The sequence below is a fragment of the Polypterus senegalus genome, chromosome 15, assembly GCF_016835505.1.
Source record: "Polypterus senegalus isolate Bchr_013 chromosome 15, ASM1683550v1, whole genome shotgun sequence".
NCBI lineage: Eukaryota > Metazoa > Chordata > Cladistia > Polypteriformes > Polypteridae > Polypterus > Polypterus senegalus.
In genome coordinates, this window is record NC_053168.1 from 40,442,588 (window position 1) to 40,470,585 (window position 27,998).

The 27,998-nt window shown below is 37.1% G+C and overlaps 2 protein-coding genes across 2 annotated transcripts; one reads left to right on the top strand and one right to left on the bottom strand.

Annotated features, from left to right (window-relative positions):
* Positions 1-1,210: 1,210 nt before the first annotated feature.
* Positions 1,211-13,130, bottom strand: rpl15 (ribosomal protein L15). The gene is made up of 3 exons (XM_039736540.1): positions 12,918-13,130; positions 4,297-4,433; positions 1,211-1,567 (listed from the first exon to the last, which is right to left on the bottom strand). The coding sequence occupies exons 1-3, from the start codon at positions 13,087-13,089 to the stop codon at positions 1,262-1,264; spliced, it is 615 nt and encodes a 204-aa protein (XP_039592474.1). The 5' UTR covers positions 13,090-13,130; the 3' UTR covers positions 1,211-1,261.
* A 7,401-nt stretch (positions 13,131-20,531) lies between these two features.
* LOC120515478 (NF-kappa-B inhibitor-interacting Ras-like protein 1) lies at positions 20,532-27,323 on the top strand. Its single transcript, XM_039736537.1, has 3 exons — positions 20,532-20,856; positions 25,261-25,502; positions 26,029-27,323. The coding sequence occupies exons 1-3, from the start codon at positions 20,589-20,591 to the stop codon at positions 26,269-26,271; spliced, it is 753 nt and encodes a 250-aa protein (XP_039592471.1). The 5' UTR covers positions 20,532-20,588; the 3' UTR covers positions 26,272-27,323.
* Positions 27,324-27,998: the final 675 nt, after the last annotated feature.

Here is a 27,998-nt window from a genome sequence, read left to right on the forward strand (position 1 = left end):
TATAAGAATACATATTCATTTGAAAACAATTTTAACTTTCAACTAAAAATGTATTGAAATAACTATTAAATAATGGCCATCACAAGACTGCATATATTAACAAAAAGTATCTATCTGCTGATAAAAATGGAACACTTTGCCATTCCTAAATACATATTCAATGTTAACATTTTGCTTTATAATAAACCATTTAACAAGTAATCCCAGAGTCATACAAGGAAGCTGGTTGAGGTGAAGGACAGTGAGACCAGGGAGATTCCAGAGCATAGCAAGTGCTCATAAGCCTGAGAGCAGAATCCATGCTGATGACCGACTTCTCTCATCCTGTTATTTCAAATGGCTACTACTGCAGCCACACATCTCTCCTCAAACTACTTCTCTTTACTGGTACTGGATGTTACCTACTTAAACAATTGAAAAGTCACATTTACACTATTTTAAACTTTACCCTGAGAAGAAACTAGTGATTTGTAAAATTGCTTAAAATGTGCAAAGTACTTAACATTTAAATAAAACATTTCAGACTAGAAAGGGGAGAGAAACTTAAAAAAAAAAAAAAAACTGAACAAAGTTTAAAATATGGTGTGACATTTAAAAAAAGTTCTCCCTGGAAGAATATAAAATAGTGATGGGTGATTCACAATTTCTTTCTGAACAAATTTTTTCAATGAATCACGTGAAGTGATTTGTGAGTACAAACAAAATGATTCAATTGAGCTCAACGGGAGTGCTAAAGTGCGCACACGTCCTGCGTGATATCATCAACATCTTTAGTTTCACAGACACTGGAAATGTTTAAAGTGCAATACAAAAACCACCGGAATCCTAAGTCTTGACTTACTTGATTCATGAACAAGTCACTACCAGAGACTCAGTCTAATGATTCTCACTACTTTGATTTGCAAACTTATTACGAGTTGCACACACTCATTAATTTCTGATTCTGTAACAAAATGTCTTATTTTAATTATATATCTTAAATGTGTTATGCTTTGTGCATGAAAACAGGTCACTGGCAGATGACATTTAATATGTAATTATTATAAACTCCCCATATATGCCTGACTCAAAATGAATTAATCAAATTGATCCATTCACTTAAAACGGGTAGCTGGAATTAATCCAATCTTCAAAGTGAATCAAAATGTCATCACTACTATAAAATAGTTAATGTGAACATCCAACCCATATTAGCATTAAGACAAAGTGCAACCATCGCAAACAAATGTTTTATTGGAAAGTGAAATATACAAGAATACACTTAACGATAGCGATGCAGCTGTAAGGTATTGCGTCTTCTCCAGGCTGCACGGCGGGATCCACCAATTGTAAGGTGGAACCTGTGACCCTTGCCAAGACCACGGCTCTTCCGGCCTGCAGAGGTAAGACCACGCATCTCTCTGTGCTTGTGAACAGGTTTTGTAATCCATTGGGTATCGGGATTGCGTCTGATTGCCTTGTGGAATGGGTCAACGAGAATCACTTCGAAAAACTTGTATGTAGAATCTTCACCCACCCAGTAGGAGTTCAGTACCCTCAGGGCTCCACAATGACGACCAGCACGCCCCTAAATAAACAAAAATAAAAGTATAATATTTAACTCAATTATCAGCATGAAGATATACAGTGGCATAAGTACATTTTTTAAACATCAAGAGAATTTCCTTTTTTATATATTCACAGAGGACACCTTGTAGTGGTTTTAAATGAAAGGCTTTTCAACCATCTTAGCGAATTGAATGTAAAATATTTGTAGGCACATCTATAAGCGTATTAGACATGAGAACATTATACCAAAATAAACTCTTGCAGTATGTATTTGGAGAAATCAGTTTTGCTGTTATGCTAAAATTAATGGAAAAACTGCAAGCTTATTGAAACATTGCACAACTAACAAATCTCTGCATGATGGGGAAAGATGATTGCGACAGTCCTAAAGGTAATGTCATTGTGTATGGACATAGTGCACCCATCAATCATTATTACATTTATCGATTAAAATACTAGGGGGCTTCAGTTGCCCACAGCTACACTACGCACTGTTGTGAGGCTGAACGCACCCTAAGGAGACGCGGTTGCTCCTCCGAAACCCTTCTTAAATGGTGATACAATGGGAAACAAATTTTTTTTGTTCACCTCCTCTGCTCGCTCAGCTGCTGGATTGCTGTTGCTGCTATGCCATGTGATCTGCATCTTGTGCGGTGCTTTGAACGTTTAAAAGCCTGTACAGTAGCTCTCCTTTGTCTCATTGCCTTGTCTCTCTTCTCCCCCAGACATCCTCAAAACACTATTCGATCTTTTTTCGCTGTTCTGTTATTTCACCATGTAATATTTTGCGTTTGTTTGCATTAATGTGATCTTTACTATCACTTTTTTGAGACTTTCGAATTTTCCTATTTCCATTATCTCTAACCTGCTCTGCATCACGCCAATGTTTTTGAATTCTTTACAACCTTCTTCTTTGTCATCTACTCTACATCTATTTCCTTTGTCTTTTTCCGGCCCCCGGGCGTGGTTAAATTTCTTGGCCCCAAGTCTAGTCTTGTGGGACGTGAAAGTGTCTTTCGTCTTTCTGAGACGATCACGTCTCAAGTTTTTTTTTTTTTTATGTAATAGACACATTTCAGCCTGAAACACTATACATAAATGCATTATGCAGATATTAACTGAATCTGGCAGAATTTTTAATTGAACTGTAATTAAAGGATTTTTGATTATATCACCAAGTCCTAGAACTTTATACTTGCAAAAAGGGAGTGGAAACAGTTTAGGTTTTGTCACTTTGAAATAATATCTTAATGTTTTGCAAGTTGCCTAGAGTTGCAAAGGGGATGTGTTTCACCAGATGGAGTACTCATTTTAATTGGGATGCTTTTCAGGCCTCAAATGTGCATCGTGTAGAGGTATTTATTTATCCATTAGTTTAATAAGCCATTTTTATTCAGTGCAGAGTTGGGGAGAGCTGGTGCCCATTATAGTCATTATGTACACAAAGGAAGGAACCAACGTTTATACCACCAGTACATTACAAGACTGCCACACTCATACAGGGCAAAGAATCTCTCCAAACAACAAAATACACACATCTTTAGAATGCTGGAAGAAAACTAGTGTGTTGACCAAAACCACAAACATGTGGCAGACAGGAGTTGAACCCAGGATTATGAAGCTGTGGAGAAGCAAAACTAAATTTTCAGCTATGTGATCCACTTTGCATTCTAGAATTGTTGCCTTGAAACCATTCTCTTTGCCAAAGTTTGTCTCAAGAAATTCTTAGATAAGTTTTGTTAATGTTACTATCAGGAGCCTGAACTAGATCACTTCCCATTATCTTAAATGGTTAAACTTAAGAACTAATACATTTTGCCCAAACTAACTTCATATTCAGGGGTGCTAAATGTGTCATATTTGAACCAGTTACTGTACAACTCATTAAACACAAAGCAGTATTACTTTAATATAAAATGAAACATTTCTCCCCCTTACCAATCCAGCTGCTTTACACATCTTTTAATTGTAGAAGTAACAGAAAACCAACCTCCCAATCCATTATGCACAGATTTATTTATATTTCATTTAAAAATACTTTGTTAAAACCTTCAGAATTCCAGTAAGTATTTATATCAAAATATTTTTGCAAATAGTGACTTTGAAAATGTATGTTGTGCTGGTCACTGGAGCCTGTGTCCAATTTCACTGTCTTTGAAACCTGTTTCCAGTATTCAGATATAACTTGTGTTTTATGCAAAATTATATAATAAAAAAGGTATCCAGGTGTGGTGATAGGGCAATAGCCAAACATATTAATGAGGACATTTAACCAGGACCAAGCAGAACTGTGGGAGACAAGCAACACTTAATGTTTAGATTTTTTGATCTGTCAAAATACAATTAATACAACTAGTTAAAACTTCAAAATGTAAATATCAGCATCTTCATTTTAAAAGGAGCCTATACCAGATGAATGACACACACTGGAAAAAAATGAACCAAAAAGGCTGATATTTGTATTTGAACTGTAAACAAGATCATGCTTCATGTAAACGCATGACTAGGTTTAATTATAAATGACACCCATATACACTTGTAATTCTACAGTCAAAATGTTGATTTTCTGCATAGACATTTCAAGCTAAGGATCGTATTAGTAAAGTAGAGCTGAATGATAGAATTATTACTTGTCTGACCAACATGCAACTTTATCACCCTCCTACAGGATTTATAAACAACAGGAACATAAAACGCAAGAGAGTGTAGAATTGGTTTGCAATGAAATAAAGTCCAAATAACACTTGCCTCTGCCACAGACTGCAAACTGCGGGCAAACTTGATCTGATTTACACCATGATGCACAGGCTTGCCATAAGTAGCACCCTTGGGTACAGGACGCTTGCGGCCACCACGGCGAACACGAATACGGTAGATGACATAACCTGTGAAAGCAAGCAGAGATATCACAAAACATTAAAAATTGTGGGTGATGTACAAGTTACACTAATATAAATACAGAAAATCTAAAAGGTGTGTGACTACCCTTTGCCTTCAAACCAGCATAAATTTTTATAGGTACACTTGCACAAAGTCAGGGATTTTGAAGGATTATAGTCAGGCGTAAGATTCACCAATTACAGTGCTCCCTCGCTATATCGCGCTTCAATTTTCACGGCTTCACTCCATCGCAGATTTTAAATGTAAGCATATCTAATTATATATCACAGATTTTTCGCTGGTCTGCGGATTTCTGCGGACAATGGATCTTTTAATTTAAAGTACATGTTTCCTCAGTTGGTTTGCCCAGTTGATTTCATACAAGGGACGCTATTGGCAGATGGCTGAGAAGCTACCCAATCAGAGCACGTATTACATATTAAATAAAACTCTTCAATGATATACGATGTGCTTCCCGCGCGGTGCTTGATTGTTTGCTTTTCTCTGTCTCCCTTACTCTCTCTGCCTGACGGAGTGGGTGTGAGCAGAGGGGCTGTTTGCCTAGGGGATACGGATGCTCCTCTACAAAATGCAGCTTTATAGCGGTGCTTCAGCATACTTAAAAGCACGTATTGATTTTTTGATTGTTTGCTTTTCTCTGACATTCTCTGCTCCTGGCAAGCATTCTATGAAGAGGAAGATATGTTTGCATTCTTTTGATTGTGAGAAAGAACTGTCATCTCTGTCTTGTCATGGAGCACAGTTTAAACTTTTGACTAAAGGGTGTTATTTCATGTCTAGATTGCTCTAATAATGTTAACAGTTTGGGAGAGTTTATAAGGGCTTAAAATATATAAAAATAACTATACAAACATGTGGTTTCCACTTCGCGTATTTTCATCTTATGGCGGGTGTTCTGGAAATCCAACGCCAGACTTGTCCGACACGGGTAAATTGACCGTCGGACAAGCGTGTTTTCTGGTTCCAGTTGTCCGTGGACAAGGGCACATTTTTACCACTACTTTCAAATTTTAAACATTTGGGTACGTACTTCGTGCGGAAACAGTTTACTTAGGCATGTTCTTCATGTCTCAAATTGGTATTCAATATTGTTTACAAAATGATGGCTGATTTTTCAAAGGGGAAGCATTCTTGTGATCTTACATAAGTATTTTACCCTACTATTTACACACTTGGAGATGTGGTCTTTTTTTTCATGCCGACATTACGATGTAATTTAATGATTTTTCATTATAATCGATAACTTTTATATACTATTAATAAAATTTATTTTTTCTACATAAAAATGCGGTCATTTCACCTACAATGCAATTGTTTTTGCCACATAAAGCTTGTTAGGCATTTGATCTTTTCTGAGATTTGCGATTTCGCGTAGGTTGTGATATATTGATGAGTTAAGAAATTTATTGCGTGACATCAATTTTGATGAGCTGTCTATAGATCGTTTTTGATTAGAGAATTTTTCATATAAAACAAGTTGGTTTCGCGCTGTCAGTTTTTTTAAAAAATAAAGAAAACATTCTAACGGTTTCCAAATGTTATGAAATATCAATAAAAATCTTCACTTAGACGCGATTACAGTGTTCTGTTATGTAACTGTAATATATGAAAAAACTAGTGTAGCTATAATGAAGGCATTGTTTATTAGCCAGTTAAAATATGGGAATGTTTTATATAATGTTCTAGAGCAAGGTGACAAAATACTACTCCCTGAAAGAACTTTTTTCCGTTTTAAAATGGAAGGCAGTTTTGGTATCAATAAAAGAGATCAGAAAAAATAAACTATTTTTCACTTTTGGTATTTGTTTATGGGCAAGTGAATTTAACTGGCGGACAAGTGGATTTTCTAAGTTTACTTGTCCGTGGACAAGAAGAAACAAATTTGATTTCCACCCCTGAGCAGTGCAGAAAAATGGCAGCAGGTGCTCTGGACTGACAAGTCTAAATTTAAAATATTTGGCTGTAGAAGGCAGCAGTTTGCTTAAAGGGCTGGAGAGTGGTACAATAATGAATGTCTCCAGGAGACAGTGAAACATGGTGGAGGTTCCTTGCAAGTTTGTGGCTGCACTTCTGCAAATGGAGCTGGGAATGTGGTCAGGATTAATGGTGCCCTCGATGCTAAGAAATACAAGCAGATACTTATCCATCATCCAATACTACCTGGTATCTGATTGGCCCCAAATTTATTCTTCAACAATACATTGATCCCAAACATATAGCCATTGTCTTTAAGAACTATATTCAGTGTAAAGAACAACAAGAAGTCTTGGAAGTAATGGTATGGCTCGCAGAGAGCCCTGATCTCATCAAGTGGGACTACATGACATGAAAGCAGCATTTGAGGCAGACTACATCCAAAGAAGATCTGTTTTGAAGGCAAAGGACCATCACACCAAATATTGATTTGACTTAGATTTCTCTTCTGCTCATTCACTTTGCATTGTTAATTGATTAAAAAAAATAAATAAATAACTAAACACTTCCATTTATGTAAGCATTGTTAAGGCTTATTTATACTTCACACTCAGAACATATACAGGTATGTGCATGCATCGCGGCTGCTATGCGTTCCCAGTGTTCATTTGACACATCCCCTGAGCACATCCTCTTAGTTTACAGCATTTTTTCCTACACCTGCCTAAACCTTTTGCACAGTACTAAAAATCCAAGGTTTTACTTGGAACTACAAAGCAATGGGAATCAAGTCTCTACTTTTACATTGTTTTCTTTTGGACCGAGACTTTCAATGGAATCACTGCCATTGCACTTAGCTTTCCTGAGAAATAAAGGGTTGAAGAACTTTACTTTTGCAGAGAATAACATTTTGATTCACATCATATTTAAATTTACTTGTGCGTGCTTAAAACTCTTGCCTGAAAAATGACATCAGTTATGAGAATGTACAAGATAAAATGCAAATGTATAAGATTCTGCTGAATAACAATGTGCAATTTATTTTGGTATGTTTGCTAACACTTTTTTCAATAATGCAGCACCTTTCATCACCTACAGTAAGCAAGGTGACAGAACGCTCTTCCTTGTTCTACTGCCCAGCACATAAAGCTGTTGAAATCAGAAAGGGAGGTCACATGGATTTTCCTGTTCAGATGTCATGTCATCAAGCTAAACACACAGGTCTGATAAGAAAAACTTTAGCCAGCCTACCATAAGCTATTATAATGATCTACCTATTTGTTAGCAGACACTGTTAGCACAGAATCACAGGGTTAAACCAATTAATAATGGTCCACCCAAACATTCCGAAAAACAAAAGATGTCAGAATCAGCAAAGGATCTCACTTCATTTAGAGATTTTCATATATTCTTTAAATTTAAAAAGTGGTAAAGTGAAACAGATGTGACTATATGTATATAAATTACAACAAAAGCCTCATATTTCAGGCATTACTGACAGTCACCAATTAAAAAGCCAAACCCTCAATCATTCTTTTAAGTCTCGGTAGGAATCAAAAACTAAAATGTACACCATATATCCATATATATGCCGATACCTAACTACAGTATTTATATATGAGGTTGTTGGATACTGCATTCCAAAGTACGGCAATTAATATGGATCTCCCCACCCACTTTTGCAGCTACAACAGCCTCCACTCTCCTGGAAAAGACATCCTCAAGATTTCAGAATACATGGGGGCATTTGTGATGTCAGGTAATACTACTGGATACTCTGGCTCATAACTGGCATTCCAATTTATCCCAAATGTATTCAGTTGGGTTGAGGTTAGGGCTCTGTGCAGGTCTCTCAAGTTCCATCACACCATACTCATGAAACTGTTTTCATGGACCTGGCTTTATGTACAGGGGCACAAGTCAAACAGCTGCCAAAGAAATGGAAGTGCACAACTGTCTTTTAATGCTGTGGAATTAAATTGTATGTTTCATCTGTGCCAGGGAGACAAGCACAAACTCAGAAAAACAGTCCCTGAACACAATCCTTTCACCAAACTTTATAGCAGGCACTATGAAGCGGCATTCTACTAGCCACCAAACACAGATTTGTCCATTACGGTGCCAGATAGTGAACCATGATTCATCAGTCCAGAAAACATGTTTCCACTGCTCCAGAGTCGAATAACAGCAGCTTTACACCACTCCAACTGACACTTTGCTCTTGGACATAGTTATCTTAGGCTTGTGGGAAGTGGCTTGGCCATAGAAACCATCACATGAAGCTCCTGATGCACAGTTCGTGTGCAGATGTTGCTTCAATAGGCAGTCTGGAAGTCTGTTGTGAATGATAACCAGAGATAATAGGCAATTCTTACATACTATAAAATTCAGCAGTCAGAAACCCCACTCAGTTTTTGCATAGCTTACCACTTTGTGGTTAGGCTGCTGTTCCATGTGGACGCTTCCACTTCACAGTAATACAACTTTGACTGGGACAGATGTCAGTAGTGAAATTTTTGCCCTGCTACTTCAGGCAGGGGTGGCATCCTATGGTTAGTACTAAGTTATGTCACTGAGCTCCTCAGCATGATCCATTCTATTACAAATACTTGTCAAAGAAACTTGTGTGGCTATATGCTTGATTTAGTGCACCACTTTAACAATGGGCACGGAAGAAACACCTGAACTCAATTTTGGATGGATGTCCACATACTTTTGCCGATAGTGTATTTTAGTCAAAGTTCTGAGCAACAGAACCACCTTTTAACAGTACATGTTCCATGTGACTGGTTGCATTTCTTCAGGTAAAATGCTAAACACTGATATAAACGAACCTAACCATCTATAAAACAAGCTTCTAACACAGTAACTGTGATGCATGATACAAGTTACAGATTACCTTGTACCTAGGGTCTGATAATTGTGGATGTTTGCTTCTGATTAATGAAGTGGTTGGAATGAAAACTGTTGTTAACGAAGCAAGTCACTGACTAATGCATTCAGCAGGCTTTTGTTCCGCTATCAATTTAAGATCAACTCAATGTTCAACTTTATATTAATACTTTATTCAACTCAATGTTCAACTTTATATTAATACTTTATTATAATATATTTATAATACAGTTGTGAAAAGGAATATAAACCTGCTTCTCAAATGGTGGTACGTTAAGGAAATAAAATAAACTTCTGTGCACTAAAAGATGTGGGGGTAAGCAAGCTCCCTTCAGAATTGGATGAGTATTTAAATTGAGAGTTGGATCAAGCTGTCAAACTCAATCATTTTAATTAACAGCAAGCACTGGTCTAAAACTACAAAATCTAATTTGAAAGAAAACATGCTACTATGAAGCTATGGAATTGGCACTTCCAGTTTATCCTTTGTTTCTTACACTAGACAATGTCACTCTGTGTGTGGAGTTTCCACAGTCTGTTTAGGATCCCATTCCCTAGTACTCCTGGGTCTACCTCCTACATTCAAAGATACACATACTCTGGGGTGTGGGAGCATTTTGTATTGTGATGGTCTGGCAGCTCCCTGCAGGATCCTGCATTTATTTCCTTGTAATCATAACTCAACAAAAACATGAAAGAAAATTCAATTTTCAATTTTGCATATTATAAACTGTGAAGCTAATTTTGCTATGGCACAAAATGAATGCATCTTAAGCAAACGCCAAGCTGAATGTGTAAAGAATTCAGTTGGCACAGTGCATATAGTAAAATCACCATACCCCTTCAGAATCCTTGCATTTTGTGACATTAAACAATGGCAATACATTAAATATAACTACATATAATGTTTACACATTATAGCCCTCAACATCCAAGTCAAAATATTTTAAAATTGAACAATCGTTAGAATTTTAGTGAAATACCATGTTTGGACAAATTAGCCCCTTAAAGTAAGCATTATCAAATTATTCAGGTACAACGAATCACCTTCAGATCAGGCTGATTAGCCAACACCTCACACCAACTGCAGTAGTTCTGACTAATTCAGCAAGCTAGGGATCTGCACCCACAATCAGAAGGTTGTCGGATCAAATCCTGTAGAAGTGACTAATCCATTGGGCCCTTGAGTAAGGCCCTTAACCTGCAATTGCTTTGTCCTGGATATAATGTTAATCTGCATCCAGCTCTGCAAGCAGGTCCTCCAACTTACAGGATCAGCACTCCAGCCACCATAAAAAAACGTCACACCATTCCAGTTTGGTGCTGAGGAGTCACCTGCTGCACCTGGGTCCCAATCCATATGGTTCGTTGTATGGCGGGTGCAGCAATACAATATCAGTGTATGCTCCTAACCTCCTGATTACTTCAGAATAAATCTGGCTGTTCCTAGTGGATTCCACTGCAAATAGTGCATGGCAATACAAAGCTCCATGATAAACTTGTGAAAAGGCAAAACTTTGTGGAGGATAAAAAAAGATTTCTATAGCTTTAAGTATCCGTCCGAGTATCATTCAGAAAATTAAGAAGTGGAAAGCATGAGACACTAAGCACCAACACCTTGCCTACATCGGGCCATTCCTCCAAAGTACATGACCGAGAGAGGAAGATATTGTTTGGGGAAACTGCCAAGAGGCGAATGGCAACTTTGAAGGACTTGCATGTGTTCATGCTGAAACTGGTCAGTCTGTGCATAGATCACATTCTCACAAGCTTTACATAAACTTGGACTGTATGGAAAGAAGCAGAGGTAGGACAGGTGATTCAAATTTCATCAAAACAATTATCCTAAACTGCCAAAACAAAACCCCAAAAAAAACAAAAAAAGAACATATTCTTGATTCTTAAGTCAGCCCTGACTTAAACTGTAAAAAAAAATTGTGGATAAACATGTATAGGGCTGTTTATTTCCTCTCAACCTTCAAATGTGATTTAAAACATTTCTGCAAGGAAAAATGGACAAACATTCCCCACTCTAGGTGCACAAAGCTGGAAGACACTTGTACGAAAAGACTGACGACCATTAAAGCAAAAGGTTACTCTACAAATTATTAGATCACTTTATCAACCCTTTAATTCTATTTTTTTTTACTGACTTTCAGAACTGCTTTTTACATTACTTGAATGTTCTAAGTCAAAAACGTATAAATAAAGCAGGAAAATGATTAATGGAATTTGATGTTAGGAAGCAAAGCAAAAAGTTACTATATTTCACAGGAGTATGATTTTCTACAGGTGGTGCATATTCCCTGGTTACTACTGACTTTCTGCATGCATTAAAGATTTTCATATACAGTGGTACCTTGAGATGAGGTTTTGAGATACAATATTTTTGAGATTTGAGCCGTCACTAGGTTGATTTTTTGCCTCGAGTTACGAGCCAAAATTCGAAATACGAGCCATCGAAGAGCTTGTCGCCGCACATTCCGAGGAACTGACGATGGAGGAGTTGACGGAACTACAGATGCAGCAACATACAGAGGTTCTGCTGTAGACCGCTATCGCAGAGGAGCCAGAGGCGGAGCAGGTTATCTCTTCAAATGAGATAAAGGAAGTGTTGGCAATGTAGGAAAAAGTTTTGGACTTTATTGAAAAGAAACACCCTGAAAAACTTGCAACTGGTCGTGCAGCGGCGCTATGTAATAACACCTGCCTAACTCATTTCAGAAACACACTGAAGAGAAAAAAAAAACAAAGCTCCTTGGACATTTTTCTATTGAAACGCCCTGCAAATGAAAGTGACGAAAGCGTGGCAAAAAAGAAAAAAAAAAAACTAGTGAAGAAGAAAATTAAGTTAAGCAAAAGTGAAGTAAAAGGAAAAAAACATTACAATACGCTAATCGGTTCCACCAACATCTGTTTATTTCTTTAGATTCTCTTTTATGTATTAGGTTTTATTATTTGTATACAACATTTGTTCATTATAAATACATTTGTCATGTTGAAATCATTCAACCAAAAACTGGGAAGGTTTTTTGGGGGCTGACAAATTAATCTCATTACAATTAATTTCAATGGGGAAAACCGAGTTGAAATATGAGAATTTTGACTTACGAGCTCGGTCACAGAATGAATTAAACTTGTATCTCAAGGTACCACTGTACTGTCAAATGATGGCTCTTAACTGGTGCTGGATTGTCTGCAAGGTTGACACAATGGACTGGTGTTGTCTCCTTCAGGCAACCCTAAAGAATTATGTGGCTCAATTCATAATTGACAGGAGGAATGCCTTTATCATGCCTTTTTAAGTATGCAGGCATCTATTGATTGTTTCTAGTCACTTTATGTATTCTAACTGATCAAAGACAATTTTAAAAGATGAACTGTGGCAAGAGATGTAAATTACATTTTAAAAAGACACTGAAGACAGATTATACTTAAGAGGGTATTTGTGAAAATGATACCACGTATTATAGGTATTTGTTAGTTGTGGCCTTCAGTTTACATCCGACTACTTTGACATTTGATTTAAATCCAACATTTTAACTGTTTGCATAGTAATACAACTGCAATGGTTGAGCACGACAGCTTAAAAAAAGTAAATGTTATTCCAAGAACAAATGACACGCACAGCTAACCTGTATGTTAAAATAACAAATACTCACCTTGCTTTGCCTTGTACCCCAGCCTGCGGGCCTTGTCGGGTCTGGTGGGCCTAGGAGCTCGGTGGAGTGCGGACAGCTGTCGGTACTGCCAACAGCGAACGCGAAGCAGAAATCGCATCACGTCCGACTGCTTCTTCCTCCATAACTCCTGCATGTACTTGTAGGCTCCCATCCTTGGTTATCTGTAGAAAATGTGTGACAAACCAAATTTTAACAATTTCCTGAGAGACTCCATCACTGACCACATAAAAGTTAAGCAAAAACTACAAGCTCATACAGCAAACTCAATGACAACTTATTCAAATTAAGAAAGTGAAGGAACGTACAATTTTAATAGACATACATGAGGCTTTACGATATATAATGTGAACAGACAAATTAGTAAATATGCTAGGATTGAATGCTGATACTACGTGATTTGAGTAGACGAGTCAAAGGAAACTGGCGCCTGCATTGACGCTTTGTATGCCGACGAATGAAATCGGTAAAGTGCTCGTGCTTGCCTCTCAGGACTGACGTTCTTCAAGAGTGCAACAAACATGGCCTAAAGTAAAACACGCCGACACAAGGCGACCAAGTCAGAAGACTAAAAATGAACCAATACTAAGCTAAAATCATTATTTCAGTCAACAAGACAATGTCCATCCTCTTGCAACTCAAGAAAATTTACTGAAATGTACTACCTTCGACTTTCTATCTTATTTTTACAGTGAGCCACTTGCCCACCACTCGTTACTACTACGGCAACGATTTTTTTCATACAAATACACACAAAATTAAATATAAAGAGTCTGTTTAAATCTTTAGCATTTCATCGTCCCGAATATACGTAATAAATCAATAGATGGTCAATTTTTACGAAGATTTTATAGCGATTATTATTGTGATACAAATCAAACAGATCCTTACATGATGGCGTACGAGCCGGAAAGGAAGAGAAACTTGTCCCAGAATGCTTTACTCAAATTGGCCGCGTTACTTCCTGGATTGGCGAACGGTCATGTGGGAAATGTAGTCAAATAATGCACTGTATCTTTAGATTTGAAGGCGTGTGCAACATGGACGCAGCATGTTTTTTTTTTTTTTTTTCAAATAAATTTAATATAAGTCTGTAACTTAAGAAAGCCACTAAGAGTTGCAAGAATAATATTTTTTATTTATAGAAAACAATTGATTAGTTTGAAATTGATTCTCAGGCTGTTTGTGAATTGAATGAATATTATGAGTATGGTGAATTAAAACACATGCTAAATAAAATACCTAGCTTTTCCTATAATATTTCAACACTCTACATTCCATATTTATAACCTGCTTTTCTCAAGACCTTCTCAGAGAGTGGTTCCTTCTGCTCTCCTCAGGAAATGTCTTTTCATAAGTAACTTTAATCTGCACATGTACAGGAATGCGGCATTCCCAAATATGATGGGTGCCTAAAGTCTCAAAACTGAGTGGTGAAAATGGATAATAGATTAATCCAAATAAATCTAACTTGTATGCCTGGCTCCCACATGGTTTTTCAATGCATGTGCAGAAAGACCGACTGAATGACTACAGCCATTCAAGTAACAGCAAACTTCAACAGCAGGGGCACATCAAAGTACACATCTCGTGGTTCTTTGGTGCAGTTGTAGAGGGGCACTCCACCACTTTGATAAAATCTGGTTCTAGAGGTATTTCATATTAAAGTAGCTTTTTTTGCACTTCTGCAGAAACCAGCCTTCCACTACAATTGAAGCACCAGTTTAATGGTGGCTGAGTGTTTTCCCAAACAGTTATTGTGCAGAAAATGGCGAATGGGGAGTAGAAGCTCCTAACAGAGACTACAGCACTTTAACTGGAGTAATATATTGAAGGTGGATGCAAATGGTGACATATAATTATTGGAACTTAATACTGGTGCACTAAGGAGAGTTCTGAGTTAAGCTACAGCTTGAAAAAGTGCACACATTTGAATGCCAGTTAATAAGGGCTTTTTTGTTGGCATCAAAATGAAATAATCACATCATCGACATACAAAATAGCTAGTGGGACAAAATCTATGTTTGTTTTGCAAAAATGTTACCTATTAACACATTTATTGGTGGATGAACTTTGGGGTCCTAGAATCCACCCTGGACACAATTCATGCCCAATTAAACCAATAATAAAAGTTTATGTTGAAATCAGGATAATTTAAATAGTGTCCCATCACCTAAAAAAAGCAGGGTGGGTCGTAAAGCTGCAGCACTGGGCACAATTCAACTGACAGGCACACTGACATACAACTAAATTCGCTGGGCTAATTTATGGTTACCAAGGAGTGAAACTGAATCACAAGGGTCACTTCAATATCTGGAAAGTGATGATGCAAAAAATATTACACAACTGATAAGACAGCAGTCCAAAGCCACTTCTAGCAGGGCATTTATGACTGGGATAAAGAGTATGGCAACAGATGATGTGTATTTCAGAAACTCAGTATCAGTCCAGGTTATCTCTTCTGCAGGAGAAAGACAAATAGTTGATATAATGGAGTATTTTCCATATAGTGAATGAAGAAAGCAATACATTTTATTGGACGGTGATCAAGACATACTGTAAATCCTGCCAGATCAGAAAGTGATCACTGTAACAGAAAAATTGGGAAACAGCATGTTCCTTATCTTGAGGGTATCCTAGAAATGATAGAGTGACATGGAGAAAAATTTTAAGCCACAGGTATTCACTCAGGTATTTGTGTGGAAAGTACAGACTACACTATTGAATCCAACGACTGCTGGATCAATGTAACACTCTAACCACACAGTCCACATTCAGTTGGCTATCTTCATGTCCAGGAGCCAACCTGATTAAGACAGCAAATGCCTGCTTCTGGTCCTGTGAGGGTACTGGACAACAGCACAGGAGTCAAAAAGCTTCACATCTATTGTAATGCTTTTAGACAAATGAATTATTGTCCCAGTGGTCTTGTTGTTAAAACATTCTCAGGTCCGACAGTAAAAGTCTTCACAGGTCCTGACTACAGAATACCTGTATGTGGGTGCTTAGGCAAGAACAAGTTAGGCACGTACCTTCAGCACAAGTGTTAGGATAAACCAGGAAAGTCATTGAGCCATTGTCAATAGCAGCCAGGTAAAATCCAGAGGACGGTGTGTAAATGTAAACATCTTAACAGAAATGCAGCCCCTCAATTAGATTTCAAGCTGTAAGAGAACGAAGGACTACATGAGGTGAAAGACACTTGGGGATGGTATACTATCTCATTTACCTCTACAAGATGAATGAATGGTGCTGTCATACTCTATTGCTTTTAAAAGAGATTGATAGAAACACTCAAATCAGTAGACACTGTACATATTTTGGTAGAAGGAGTTATGCTCCAGTTCAGGAGGATGAGGAGGCCAGTTATTGACTAAACAGCACATGATGATAAACCTCCAGGCAAGCAAGAAGCATGGCCTGGTCAACTAAAATCACTGGACAACTAAGCATTGGATCGGAAGAACTGTAGCTTAATATGAATCCTGAGGCACTGTGGTTGGTTCTTCCCTGGAACCTATGCCAAACTGGGAACATCTTGCTAGGTCCATAGTGATGTCACGGTAACTGCCTTGTTTCAGCAATGTTCACCATATTGATGACAGGTCTAGGGCTGCCAACCGTCCTCATTTTCCCAGACATGTCCTCATTATTAATGTGCTGTGGACTGTCTGGGAGGAATTTATAAAATTTTTAAAATGTCCGCAGTTTTGGCTCTTAAAATTTGAAAATCCCCATATCCCTAACATTGGTAAAAATTGAAAGCCATACATCAATCAGCATTTGCGGATGTAGTGGGCACACTTTTTTCCCCAGAAGCTTCATTTCCATTCCGGAAGTAAACAACACAGATATTGACAAGAATAGTTGATATTTGTCCAACTTGGCTTTTTCACTTCATCTTTTGAATTCAGCTTTATCTTCCTGGCGAGTCGACAGTTCATTATAAATGTTGTTCCTTTCCTTAATTATTTGCAATCCTACTTCACCATAACTAAGTGAATTTATTCAAAAATCTAAATTACAATTTCATATTTTCTATGTGAGATATTATTTTCAATTCTTCTTTAGGCAGTTTGGTTAAACAAGGAATTTCATACATCCAGGTACAGTACGTTATATTTAAGTGCGAGTAAGCACTGCTTTGTAATATTTTAATGGAAAATATTGTTATTACCACCTATTGTCCTAAAATGGATTTATAATTGTAAATGAATGAGTCAACTATTTCAGTTAAATTCAGTCAAGTTTCAGTTAATTAAAAAAAAATCACACATTTATTCTGTCATATAAATGCAATATCTTTTTAGTTATCAGTTGATCATGTAATAAGTCACTTCTTAAAGTAATTTAATAATATTTTCATAATTGTTTCATTCACGTAAATTCAGGAATACCCATTATGCCAAAAAGAAAGTGCAAGTTCACAGATTGCTTGAACAACAAATATCCTGCTTTCGAAAGGGAAGAACAGATTCAATTGAGGGACTAATGCTCACAAGATTCATTTTCACTAGCATGTTACGTAAAGATATCTGTTCATATTTATCCAAGAACACCGATTTACTGGGAAAAATAGCTTCAGTGGAAAAAAATAAAAGAATGTAGATAAATGCAAATAAACTAAATTGAAAAGAGTAAAATTATTTTTATTTTACTAGAAGTGAATTTACCATGTGTGTAGCTTTTTACAGGTTTACAACCTGTAAGGCTTGACATATTCAAAATATTTAATGGGTTATTAGATTCCCAGTGGCTGTGATTGTGACCTTCATATCATAATTATAGTGATAAACTGCTACTAAAGGTTTATACCATTTTAAAAAACCATAAGACAATGCCAAAAGAGATCCTACTCTGCTGGGCCCTTGAGCAAGGCCCTTAGCCTTCAATTTCTCTCCAGGGGCGCTATACAATGGCTGACCCTGTGAAAAAGCAAGTAATTTCTTTCAGTATTAATAAAGTTTATATAAAAAAAGGCGTATTATGGCATCATAGGGAAAGGCGCCCTCAAAATTCCTAATTTTTCAACCCAAATGTCCTCATTTCCAGAAAAAGAGAGTTGGCGGCCCTAGACGGGTCTGTCTATACCTGAAGCTTCATTGCTCCCTGCACCACTATTGAACAGTTGTTTTGTTTATAATTTTTTATTTTTACAAGAGTCATGGTGTTGTGTTGCATTTTCATTTGCACATCTAAGTCAGAATTTCACTGTACTCTGTACATGTGCCAATATTGACCCTGCTGTTTATAGAAACTTAGCAGCAGCACCTGGCAGTGCCTGGGTAAGTCATTTAAGGCTGAACTAACTTCAATTTGGCAGCAGAAAACACTTTGACAATTGCAGTCCTTTAGAAAAAAAATGGTCTGTTTCACAGACCACAATTATGTGTGACAAATTATTTCAGGGGTCAAAATCATGGAAAAGCACTATTCTTAAAACTCACAAATTAAAAGACACACCCCAAACTCCCGTTCATATTTTAGGTTTTAAAATGGTTTATTGTATCTTCCTTACCAAATGGCATACAGTTGTGCTTGAAGGTTTGTGAACCCTTTAGAATTTTCTATATTTCTGCATAAATATGACCTAAAGCATCATCAGATTTTCACTCAAGTCCTAAAAGTAGATAAAGAGAAACCAGTTAAACAAATGAGACAAAAAGTATTATACTTGGTCATTTATTTATTGTGGAAAATGATCGAATATTACATATTTGTGAGTGGCAAAAGTATGTGAACCTCTAGGATTAGCAGTTAGTTTGAAGGTGAAATTAGAGTCAGCTGTTTTCAATCAATGGGATGCCAATCAGGTGTGAGTGGGCACCCTGTGTTATTTAAAGAACAGGGATCTATCAAAGTCTGCTCTTCACAACACATGTTTGTTGAAGTGTATCATGGCACGAACAAAGGAGATTTCTGAGGACCTCACAAAAAGAGTTGTTGATGCTCACCAGGCTGGAAAAGGTTACAAAACCATCTCTAAAGAGTTTGGACTCCACCAATCCACAGTCAAAAAGATTGTGTACAAATGGAGGAAATTCAAGACCATTGTTACCCTCCCCAGGAGTGGTCGACCAACAAAGATCACTCCAAGAGCAAGGCGTGTAATAGTCAGCGAGGTCACAAAGGACCCCAGGGTAACTTCTAAGTAACTGAAGGCCTCTCACACATTGGCTAATGTTCACGTTCATGACTCCACCATCAGAACACTGAACAACATTGGTGTGCATGGCAGGGTTGCAAGGAGAAAGCCACTGCTCTCCAAAAAATACATTGCTGCTCGTCTGCAGTTTGTTAAAGATCACGTGGACAAACCAGAAGGCTATTGGAAGAATGTATTGTGGACGGATGAGACCAAAATAGAACTTTTTGGTTTAAATGAAAAGCGTTATTTTTGGAGAAAGGAAACCACAGCATTCCAGCATAAGAACCTTATCCCATCTGTGAAACATGGTGGTGATATTATCATGGTTTGGGCCTGTTTTGCTGCATCTGGGCCAGGACGGCTTGCCTTCATTGATGGAACAATGAATTCTGAATTATATCAGAGAATTCCAAAGGAAAATGCCAGGACATCTGTCCATGAACTGAATCTCAAGAGAAGGGGAGTCATGCAGCAAGACAACGAACCTAAGCACACAAGTCGTTCTACCAAAGAATGGTTAAAGAAGAATAAAGTTAATGTTTTGGAATGGCCAAGTCAAAGTCCTGACCTTAATCCAATCGAAATGTTGTGGAAGGACCTGAAGCGAGCAGTTAATGTGAAAAAACCCACCAACATCCCAGAGTTGAAGCTGTTCTGTACGGAAGAATAGGCTAAAATTCTTTCAAGCCGGTGTGCAGGAATGATCAAAAGTTACCGGAAACGTTTAGTTGCAGTTATTGCTGCAAAGGTGGGTCAAATCAGATACTGAAAGCAAAGGTTCACATACTTTTGCCACATACAAATATTTTATCATTTTCTTTAATAAATAAATGACCAAGTATAATATTTTTGTCTCATCTGTTTAACTGGTTTCTCTTTATCTACTTTTAGGACTTGAGTGAAAATCTGCTGATGTTTTAGGTCATATTTATGCAGAAATATAGAAAATTCTAAAGGGTTCACAAACTTTCAAGCACAACTGTATGTGTGCAAACAAACATGCACACTCACATCAAGCTTTTTACAAGAGCCTCCACCGATTAACAAAAACTGCTAAAAATGACCTTCTATAAACCACGGGTCGTCAGAACTGGCGTTACCTGCATTGCCCCCGGTACAGTCACGGTGCCGAAACAAGCTCACTTCTCAAACCCTTACAACTGCAATTTAACTACCGTATGTTTATGCTATCGGAGCAACTTCAGTTATTATAGATTCACATACATAATTTCATATTTGGCAGAGCTGTGCCGTATCATCATGATTATTACAACGCAAACATCAAGTTAGAATGTTTGCCAAACGCTTCTTCCAACCCCGCGAGACGTGTCATCCACTCGACACCAACAAAGACGCGACTGGCTATTGTGAGTGAGCGCCAGCGTCAACCCACATTTACGCATGCGCAGAGAGCCCTCGCGCAGGGTCCGTCTGCCTCACAGGTGATGCCGTGTTAACTTACGTTTAGTGTTTGCCTGGACAGCCTTCCCACAAGGTGTGAATACATGTTGGGGACCTTTAATTTGTGTTTCGCTTTTTGTTTACGCTTCCTGAGTAGTGGTTCGGCATTATTCGGTTATATCCCAGCGTCTTTCCAGCTAAACCAGGGAACTTCCCTCCGATTAATTTATCCTTCCAAGTCCCGAGAGGAATCAAACGCACGCTCGATAAGAGAGAGAATGGGGAAGGGTTGGAAAGTTGTCATATGCGGCCTGGCGTCAGTTGGGAAGACAGCTATACTGGAACAGCTGCTCTACGATAACCATCAAGTAGGTGGGTGTACCTGTCGTATTCTCGAGGACTTCTCAGTGTGGATTTAACGATGCAAAAGAACCCAAAGTCAGAAGTAGCTGGAAAACACTGCCCTTTGGAAATGTAACAGCAGAACCAGCTTTAATTTAGTCTTGATGCTTATCTTAGAGACTCACTTTATACCTCAAAGGACTACCTGGATCTTGTGTCCGTTTTTTTTTTGTAGCTCTGTGTCTTGTAGAACCTCACTGGAGTTTCAGTCACAGCGATTGCGTATGTCACGGACAAAGAAAGTTCCAAAAAATAAGTTGTCAATTACTAATAAGTAGACGTCGTTGCCTATTTAATTAACTGCTATTTGCTCTCACTTAATTGGAAATTACAATATAACTGTTTAGAATGTAATGCATTTGCAGCTAATTTGGTCAAATTTTCTGGAACAGTGCAGATATTTAAAAATAAATGGGTGAACAGCGAATGAATAAAGAGTTAATTTACAACTGATAATTAGTTAACAATTAATAGAGTGTCGGCAAGAAACCTTGCTACCTGCCCTTTCTATTACGATTGAACAGACTTGCTTTGTTTTTTATTGTTACATAGCATTTTGAGGGTGCCTGGAAGCACTGTTTGAAGACTTGAATGTTTAAAAACGACTCTTCATCTTAAAGTTTTTCTATTTGTATTGCAAAATTATAAATAATACAATAATAATATACTGTAGAACAAAGAAAGAAAAAGTTACTTGACTCAGTCTCATCTCCCCCTTATTTTTGATATTGGCATTTGTCCCTTAATCCTCTTGATGTGTGGACAGTCACAAGAAATAGTTAACTCTTGTAGAGTTGTCACAGCAGCAAGTTCTGTTGGTTAATGACACATCATATGACTGGATCTCTTCATTCTGCTGTATCTGACTGATCCACTTTACAAACACCTCTCATTAGAAAGTGTGTTCAATGATTCATGCTAACTGCATTATTTAAAAAAGTGACTGTGTAGGTGTTTAACAAAAGAAACCTGACGAATATTCAGTAACATAATTCAAAGTGACATTTGATCTAACTAATATTGAGTACTTTTTCAGTTCCTAGTCAAAGGGAACTGCAATATCCTTTTTTTATACATTACATTCTTCCTTATGTTATGCTCTTTCATAGCAGTACTGGTTTACTAATTTCTGCTTTTGTAACTTCTCGAATGAAGCAAGTGTAGTGTTATATCAACAAAGGGAAAATCTGTATTACTTGGTAATGGACGATTACTGTCTAAAATAGAAAGCATTAACTAAAATTGAAAGAAGTTGTTTTTAACGCGTGTGGCTTAAGACCTACTGTAAAAGGTAAATTTACACAGTAGCTGGTAGGTAAAGTGAAATGTGCCTCAATCAAGTTCCAGCTGTTTTGCTATATAAAAATTATATTTTGGGTTTACATGTAATTCCAATGTTCATGTGGGTTTTCTTTGGGGATTTTAGTTTCCATTAAGATTCCAAAAACATACTGTAGGGTTGACGGATGTCATTGAATTGGTCCAGTATTGGTGAGTGTGTTTGGTGACTGTCAGTGCTGGTATCCTAAGTTCTAGTTATCTGCCCACCCTTCATTGTGTAGAACAGTCTAAGAAAATGTTGTTATTAATACACTGTAAGCACAAATAAGGTGACAAAACACAAAAAAATAAAATAAATAAGGAATCTGACTTCTTGTACTTAATAGCTAAAACTCTTATGAAGCTTTTACACAAGAGATTTGACTTGACTAAATGTGATAAACTAAAGCATTTAACTGAGTATATTTGATGTTCAAATGTAAACACGTCACCACAATTAAACAGTTCTATCTATCTATCTATCTATCTATCTTATGTTGAACAAATCTAACACAGAAGTTTTCAAGGTGTAAACACTGACATGAAATTAAAAAAACAGCTTAAATGGTGGTAATTTAAAATATAAATAATGTATAAAGTCATTGCTTTGAAACCATTTGAACTTCAACTTAAAATTGATTTCTTCAGTAGACTGAAATGCACTTATGTGTTGGTTTTCAGCTACAGCTACATGCCCAGTCATCTTCCTGTGACAAACATTTCTCACATAGACTGATAAGGAGGATCATGCTGTTCTACCTTCTGGTTATTGCAAAAGGGAAAATAATCTTAAAACCAATCACTTAAAAGATACTGTATCTGCATCAGACATTATATACAAAGATCTGGATGTCACATTGCAGTGATTTCAAACTCATTTCCAACTTTTATTAACAAAGAAGGCTTACTATCTAATATATAAAACTCAAAGTCTGTGTGTGTATTTGCACATATGAGTGTCTGGTATACAAATCCACAATGTTGGACCAATCTGCCAAAATGTGTACACCTCCCTCATTTGATCAGAGGAGGACCGTACAATATGTCCAGGCCCAGAATATGAATAGTGTAGAATATGTCCATGGACCCTGTTTTTAATGACAGTGCCACTTGTGGCTAAGAGCAAGTGAAACACCAGAACAGACTGAAGCCAGACTAACAGACACAAGGACAAGAGCTTAAAATTGCTTACTTATGCAGCGTCTGATGCTGCTTCTAGTCTGAAGTAAAAGGGGGGAAAAAAAGTTTACAGTTCTTTCCTTTTAAATGGAAAAAAGGCAAGAGATGCAACTTTTTTTTTATATAAAAACAAACAAACTTTGTACTCTGGAAATTCTGGAGACCTTAAACCCTAAAAGTTTGTCTTTTCCGGGATTTAACTTCCTGTATTTCTTTCTTGTCCTCTGTTGTCACCTGGCCATAGCCATTGTAAAAAAATGCTAAACTAATAACTTTCATATTATCACATAGAACTAATAGGTAATTGTTTTAGCAACTTGTAATTTACGTTTAAAATTATTTTTTAATGTTCTTATGGTTATTACAATTTTATTTCATCAGCTATTTTTGGTATCATTTTACATATAAATTGGTGCATATATTTTAAGATAAACTGTATTGTTTCTTTTTTTTGTGAAACACTTTCTACTGTGGTCAATATACTTATAAAGAACATGTAATACATTTTACTTAAATAAACAATTCAGCAAAATTTCTACCTTCATATGGAAATTAATTAATGTAAATTTTCACACAAATACAGACTCATTAAAACAAATGAAGGAGTTATGTATAGTGAGTGTTATGGCTGTGTTTACACTGAAACCTTGTCATCTAGGAATACATTATTTATTATTCTTTGCAATATGCATACCAAGAGGTTTCTAATGACAGTAGAAACAGATTGCGCAAGGAGACGGATATACCTTGTGTCATGTTTATGAAAGAGCCATGTCTGTTCCACATTAGTAATACTTCCTTATTTGAATGTCATAATGTGTATGAAACTCATTTAATTCTACGGGTAGCTCACTGTAAATCAGAACAGTAGTGATATGGACAGCCACTATTACACCACAAACATGCAGCCAATATCAATATTATTTTCATTTCATTTACAGGAAGGGGAGTGCCTGCCTAGAACTACTTTCATGCAAATGGATTATTCTAACAGACAGGAATTGCTTTAATTTGGCCACCAAACCAACAAACTAGTCTGTAGCTTATTGGCACATGACACTGACAAAATGTTAATTCATCATTAACGGTGTGAATGTATAGAAGTCCTAAACTGCCAAAAGAGGTGGTAAAGTGATGACAAACAAGGCATGGGACATATGGCTCTTCTGTGTGTGTGACAGATTTGAGTAATTCCCAAGCTGAAAGGAAAAATCATCTCACAATTTTAGAGCCTATTTTTTAATTGCAGGATTGCAGGGAAACTGTAGCCTATTTTAGCAGAACTGGATCTAAGGCACAAACCAATTTTTGACTTGATTAAAGTCTATCATAGAGGCATATTGTGTCATATGCTTTCTTCTATTTATTTCATAATCATGTTATTCATTTCAATGTCACAAGGAGCCTGTGTGCTTCCTTTGAGTGATAGGTAAAAGACTAGAACCAACCCTGGCCAGGAAGGCAGACACTTATTCATATAGGGAAAATTAACAATTACTAGTCAATCTGCCACAAACACCTTTGGGGTGTGAAATTGAGAAAATCCATTTAAACAAGAACATGAAAACTCCACAGTGGCAGTAATCGGACCAGGATTTGAACACAAGTCTCATCTGTAACAACAATACATACAAGTCAGTAAATAACATTAATAATTAAAGCAATACAAAGGAACACACAAAGCTCAGTTCTTCAATTAACTCAAATAATATTTATTCTTTATATACAGGATACAGGAGAGTGCAGAAACAGGGATTTGTAGACTTTTTTTTTTTTGTAAAGGAAAGATATTACTTATCACGCCTGAGAAGGTTGTGGGTTTTGCTTGTATAGTGTTTTGTGTTTTCGTTTCCCTCTTATATTTATACTTTGCAGGGTCAGAATCTAATGAAACACTAGAAGATGTGTATTTGGCATCAGTGGAAACTGACAAAGGCGTAAAGGAGCAGCTTCGACTTTATGACACTAAAGGACTTCAAGATGACTTAGAGCTACCAAAGCATTACTTCTCCCTTGCCGATGGCTTTGTGCTTGTCTACAGTGTGGATAGCATGGAATCGTTCAAGAAAGTCGATGCACTGAAAAAAGACATTGACAAGTTCAGAGATAAAAAGGAGGTAAATGTAAAAGAAAAATGTTTGTCTCTATATGTAGAAAGGTGTTAGGCTCTGACACATCCCTTTTATGATATGGAGTGATGATACGTGTAGTTATATTTTCTTGTAAAATCAGGGTGGTGATATTATTTTTATTTCTCAAAGAAACTGATGGAATAATTCATAAGGATATCTACAATAACCTTCCACTACATGAAATGAGCACTTTTACTCTTTAATGTGCTAATTTCAAACTGTAGCTTTTAAAGTTTATCCTGAAGTGACGGAGGCACCCTTCAAAAAGCCATAGCTTAGGGGAAATGCAAAAGTGGGCATTGATGGGGTGTCTAGGACACTGTGGAACATGGCGGCATTATTACTGGTAATCACAGCACTTATCTTTAAGGTGGTTCATACAACCAGAAGTGCTTTTCCTTTCCAGGGGTGTATACTTAGTTTAGCTATGGCCATCTCAGTACCAGGAATGAGGGTTGCCTATTGCTAAATTGCAAAAAACATATTTTCCCCTTTGAAACTTGTTTTCTAGGTTACAATGATTGTTTTGGGAAACAAAAGTGATTTACAAGAACAAAGACAGGTAGACCTTGAACTGGCACAGCAGTGGGCTAAGGAAGAAAGGGTGAAGCTATGGGAAGTCACTGCATCAGAGCGGAAAACTCTAATCGAGCCTTTCACTGTGCTGACCTGTCGCATGACGCAACATCAGAGCAGATCGGCCTTTCCGCTACCAGGCAGGAGGAACAGAGGGGCTCCGTCATCTGACTCGTGACTACAGACTGCATTAGTCAAAAAACACTGCACTGCCTTTCAAGTCTTACTTTCAATTCCACTGGTAAAAAATAACCTGGTATTCAATTCTGTAATTAAGATGTCTTACGTTTACTTTTAACAATAAAAACAATGACTAGCAAGTCAGTCCTTATTTTACTATTTAAGGTCATGTTTTGCCTTATGTATAACCAGGGATGTGGAATTTTTATTGTTGTTTGTTCACTTAATAACAGTGAAAAATAAAGGAGTAAATAAAAAGAGAGAGCAGTAGTACTACAAAACACAAATCTGTGGCGCACAATCTAAGAGATGTATTTGAAATTGACTGAATTCTGGGGGTTTATGACTTGTAGCCCTTAACAGAAATATTGGTTTTCAAAACCTGGAATATTGGGCTAAATTATTGAAATGAGGCCAACATGGTGTAAAAGTGGGTAACATTGCTTCTGCTCAGTTACTGTTGGTGCGGAGCTGAACGTTTTTGTGGTGCTGGTTATTTTTTTTATATTAAACCTCGGTTTTCTGGCTTCCTCTCAGATAATTGGTATCTATAAATCAATCTAATTGTGGTGGGTGTTGATGTGTACACGACTACTTTCACAGATGGACTGTTCCATTTAAAGGTGGTTCTTGTCTTGTGCCCAATGTCACAGTTGGAAAATTAACTAGATCAGATACCCATTTAGAATTGAAGAGTTTGTATGCATAATGATGTATAGTTGAGGAAGCACATAGCATAACAGCTACAGAACACAAAAATTGTAATGTGTTTCTTCATCAATCAAGCAAAAACCACCAAACAGATTTTCATAAAGTTTTGCATGTGCTTGTTATTGGTGTGAGGGGTGATAGTCGAGGGCTGACAACAGGGATTATAATTTGCATTAGGCAGCAGGACAGCACTGCTCAACAGAATGTCTCATTCAGAGGTCTTTTGGTGGCCTCCCCCTCATCTTCTTGTACAATTGCTCAGTTTTTGCAGACTACCTTCTCTAGGCAGATGTCTAGCTGTGCCATACTCTTTCCATTTCCTCAAACAATTTAACGGGGCTCCAAGGGATATTCGGTGACTTGGGTATTTCCTTGTCTAAATCCCCTGACTTGTGACTTTTCAGTGATATTTTCAGAGTGTTATTTTGTGTTCATTGTCCAAATAATGGATTTTCCAATCATTTATATGACAAGTAATGGACTACAGCCAATTGGTCTCCATTGAACTAATTATGGGACTTCTAAAACCAATTGGCGGCACCAGTGATTTAGGTGTGAACACTTGTGCTATCAATTATCCACTGGTTTTATATTTGTAAATAATTTAGACCACTTTGCAGAGATCTGTTTTCACTGACATTGAAGCCTTTTCCTTTTGATCAGCGTCAATAAACCAGATTACATCCACTGAGATTCAATGTTGCATAAAAATAAAATCTGAAGACTTTCAAGAGTTGCAGTTACAGTATGGCAGCGCTTCCCAATTGGGGGTGCCAGAATCCATTGAGAAGGAAAATGAAAAACATTATTTGTACAAAATCTTATCCATTCCTAAATAATTAAATGGGTAGGCTATTTCGTATCAGTGCAATACGCTGCTTGTTAAAACGGATGACTCCCGCTCTTACGTGCACTTAGTTCTGCGTGGGTATTATGAACTATCGTATCAGTTCAAGTTCTATTTAAATTCTAAATATAAGTAAGTTTTATTTAGTCGACAGAAATATCTTTGGT

Excerpts from the sequence above, each read along its gene's own strand:
- rpl15 (XM_039736540.1), bottom strand. The coding sequence starts at position 13,089 with ATGGGAGCCTACAAGTACATGCAGGAGTTATGGAGGAAGAAGCAGTCG. Across the intron at positions 4,434-12,917 it reads GGGGTACAAGGCAAAGCAAG|GTTATGTCATCTACCGTATT; the intron begins GTGAGTATTTGT and ends TTGCTTTCACAG. Across the intron at positions 1,568-4,296 it reads GTTTGCAGTCTGTGGCAGAG|GGGCGTGCTGGTCGTCATTG; the intron begins GCAAGTGTTATT and ends TTGTTTATTTAG.
- LOC120515478 (XM_039736537.1), top strand. The coding sequence starts at position 20,589 with ATGTTGGGGACCTTTAATTTGTGTTTCGCTTTTTGTTTACGCTTCCTG. Across the intron at positions 20,857-25,260 it reads CTACGATAACCATCAAGTAG|GGTCAGAATCTAATGAAACA; the intron begins GTGGGTGTACCT and ends TATACTTTGCAG. Across the intron at positions 25,503-26,028 it reads AGTTCAGAGATAAAAAGGAG|GTTACAATGATTGTTTTGGG; the intron begins GTAAATGTAAAA and ends CTTGTTTTCTAG.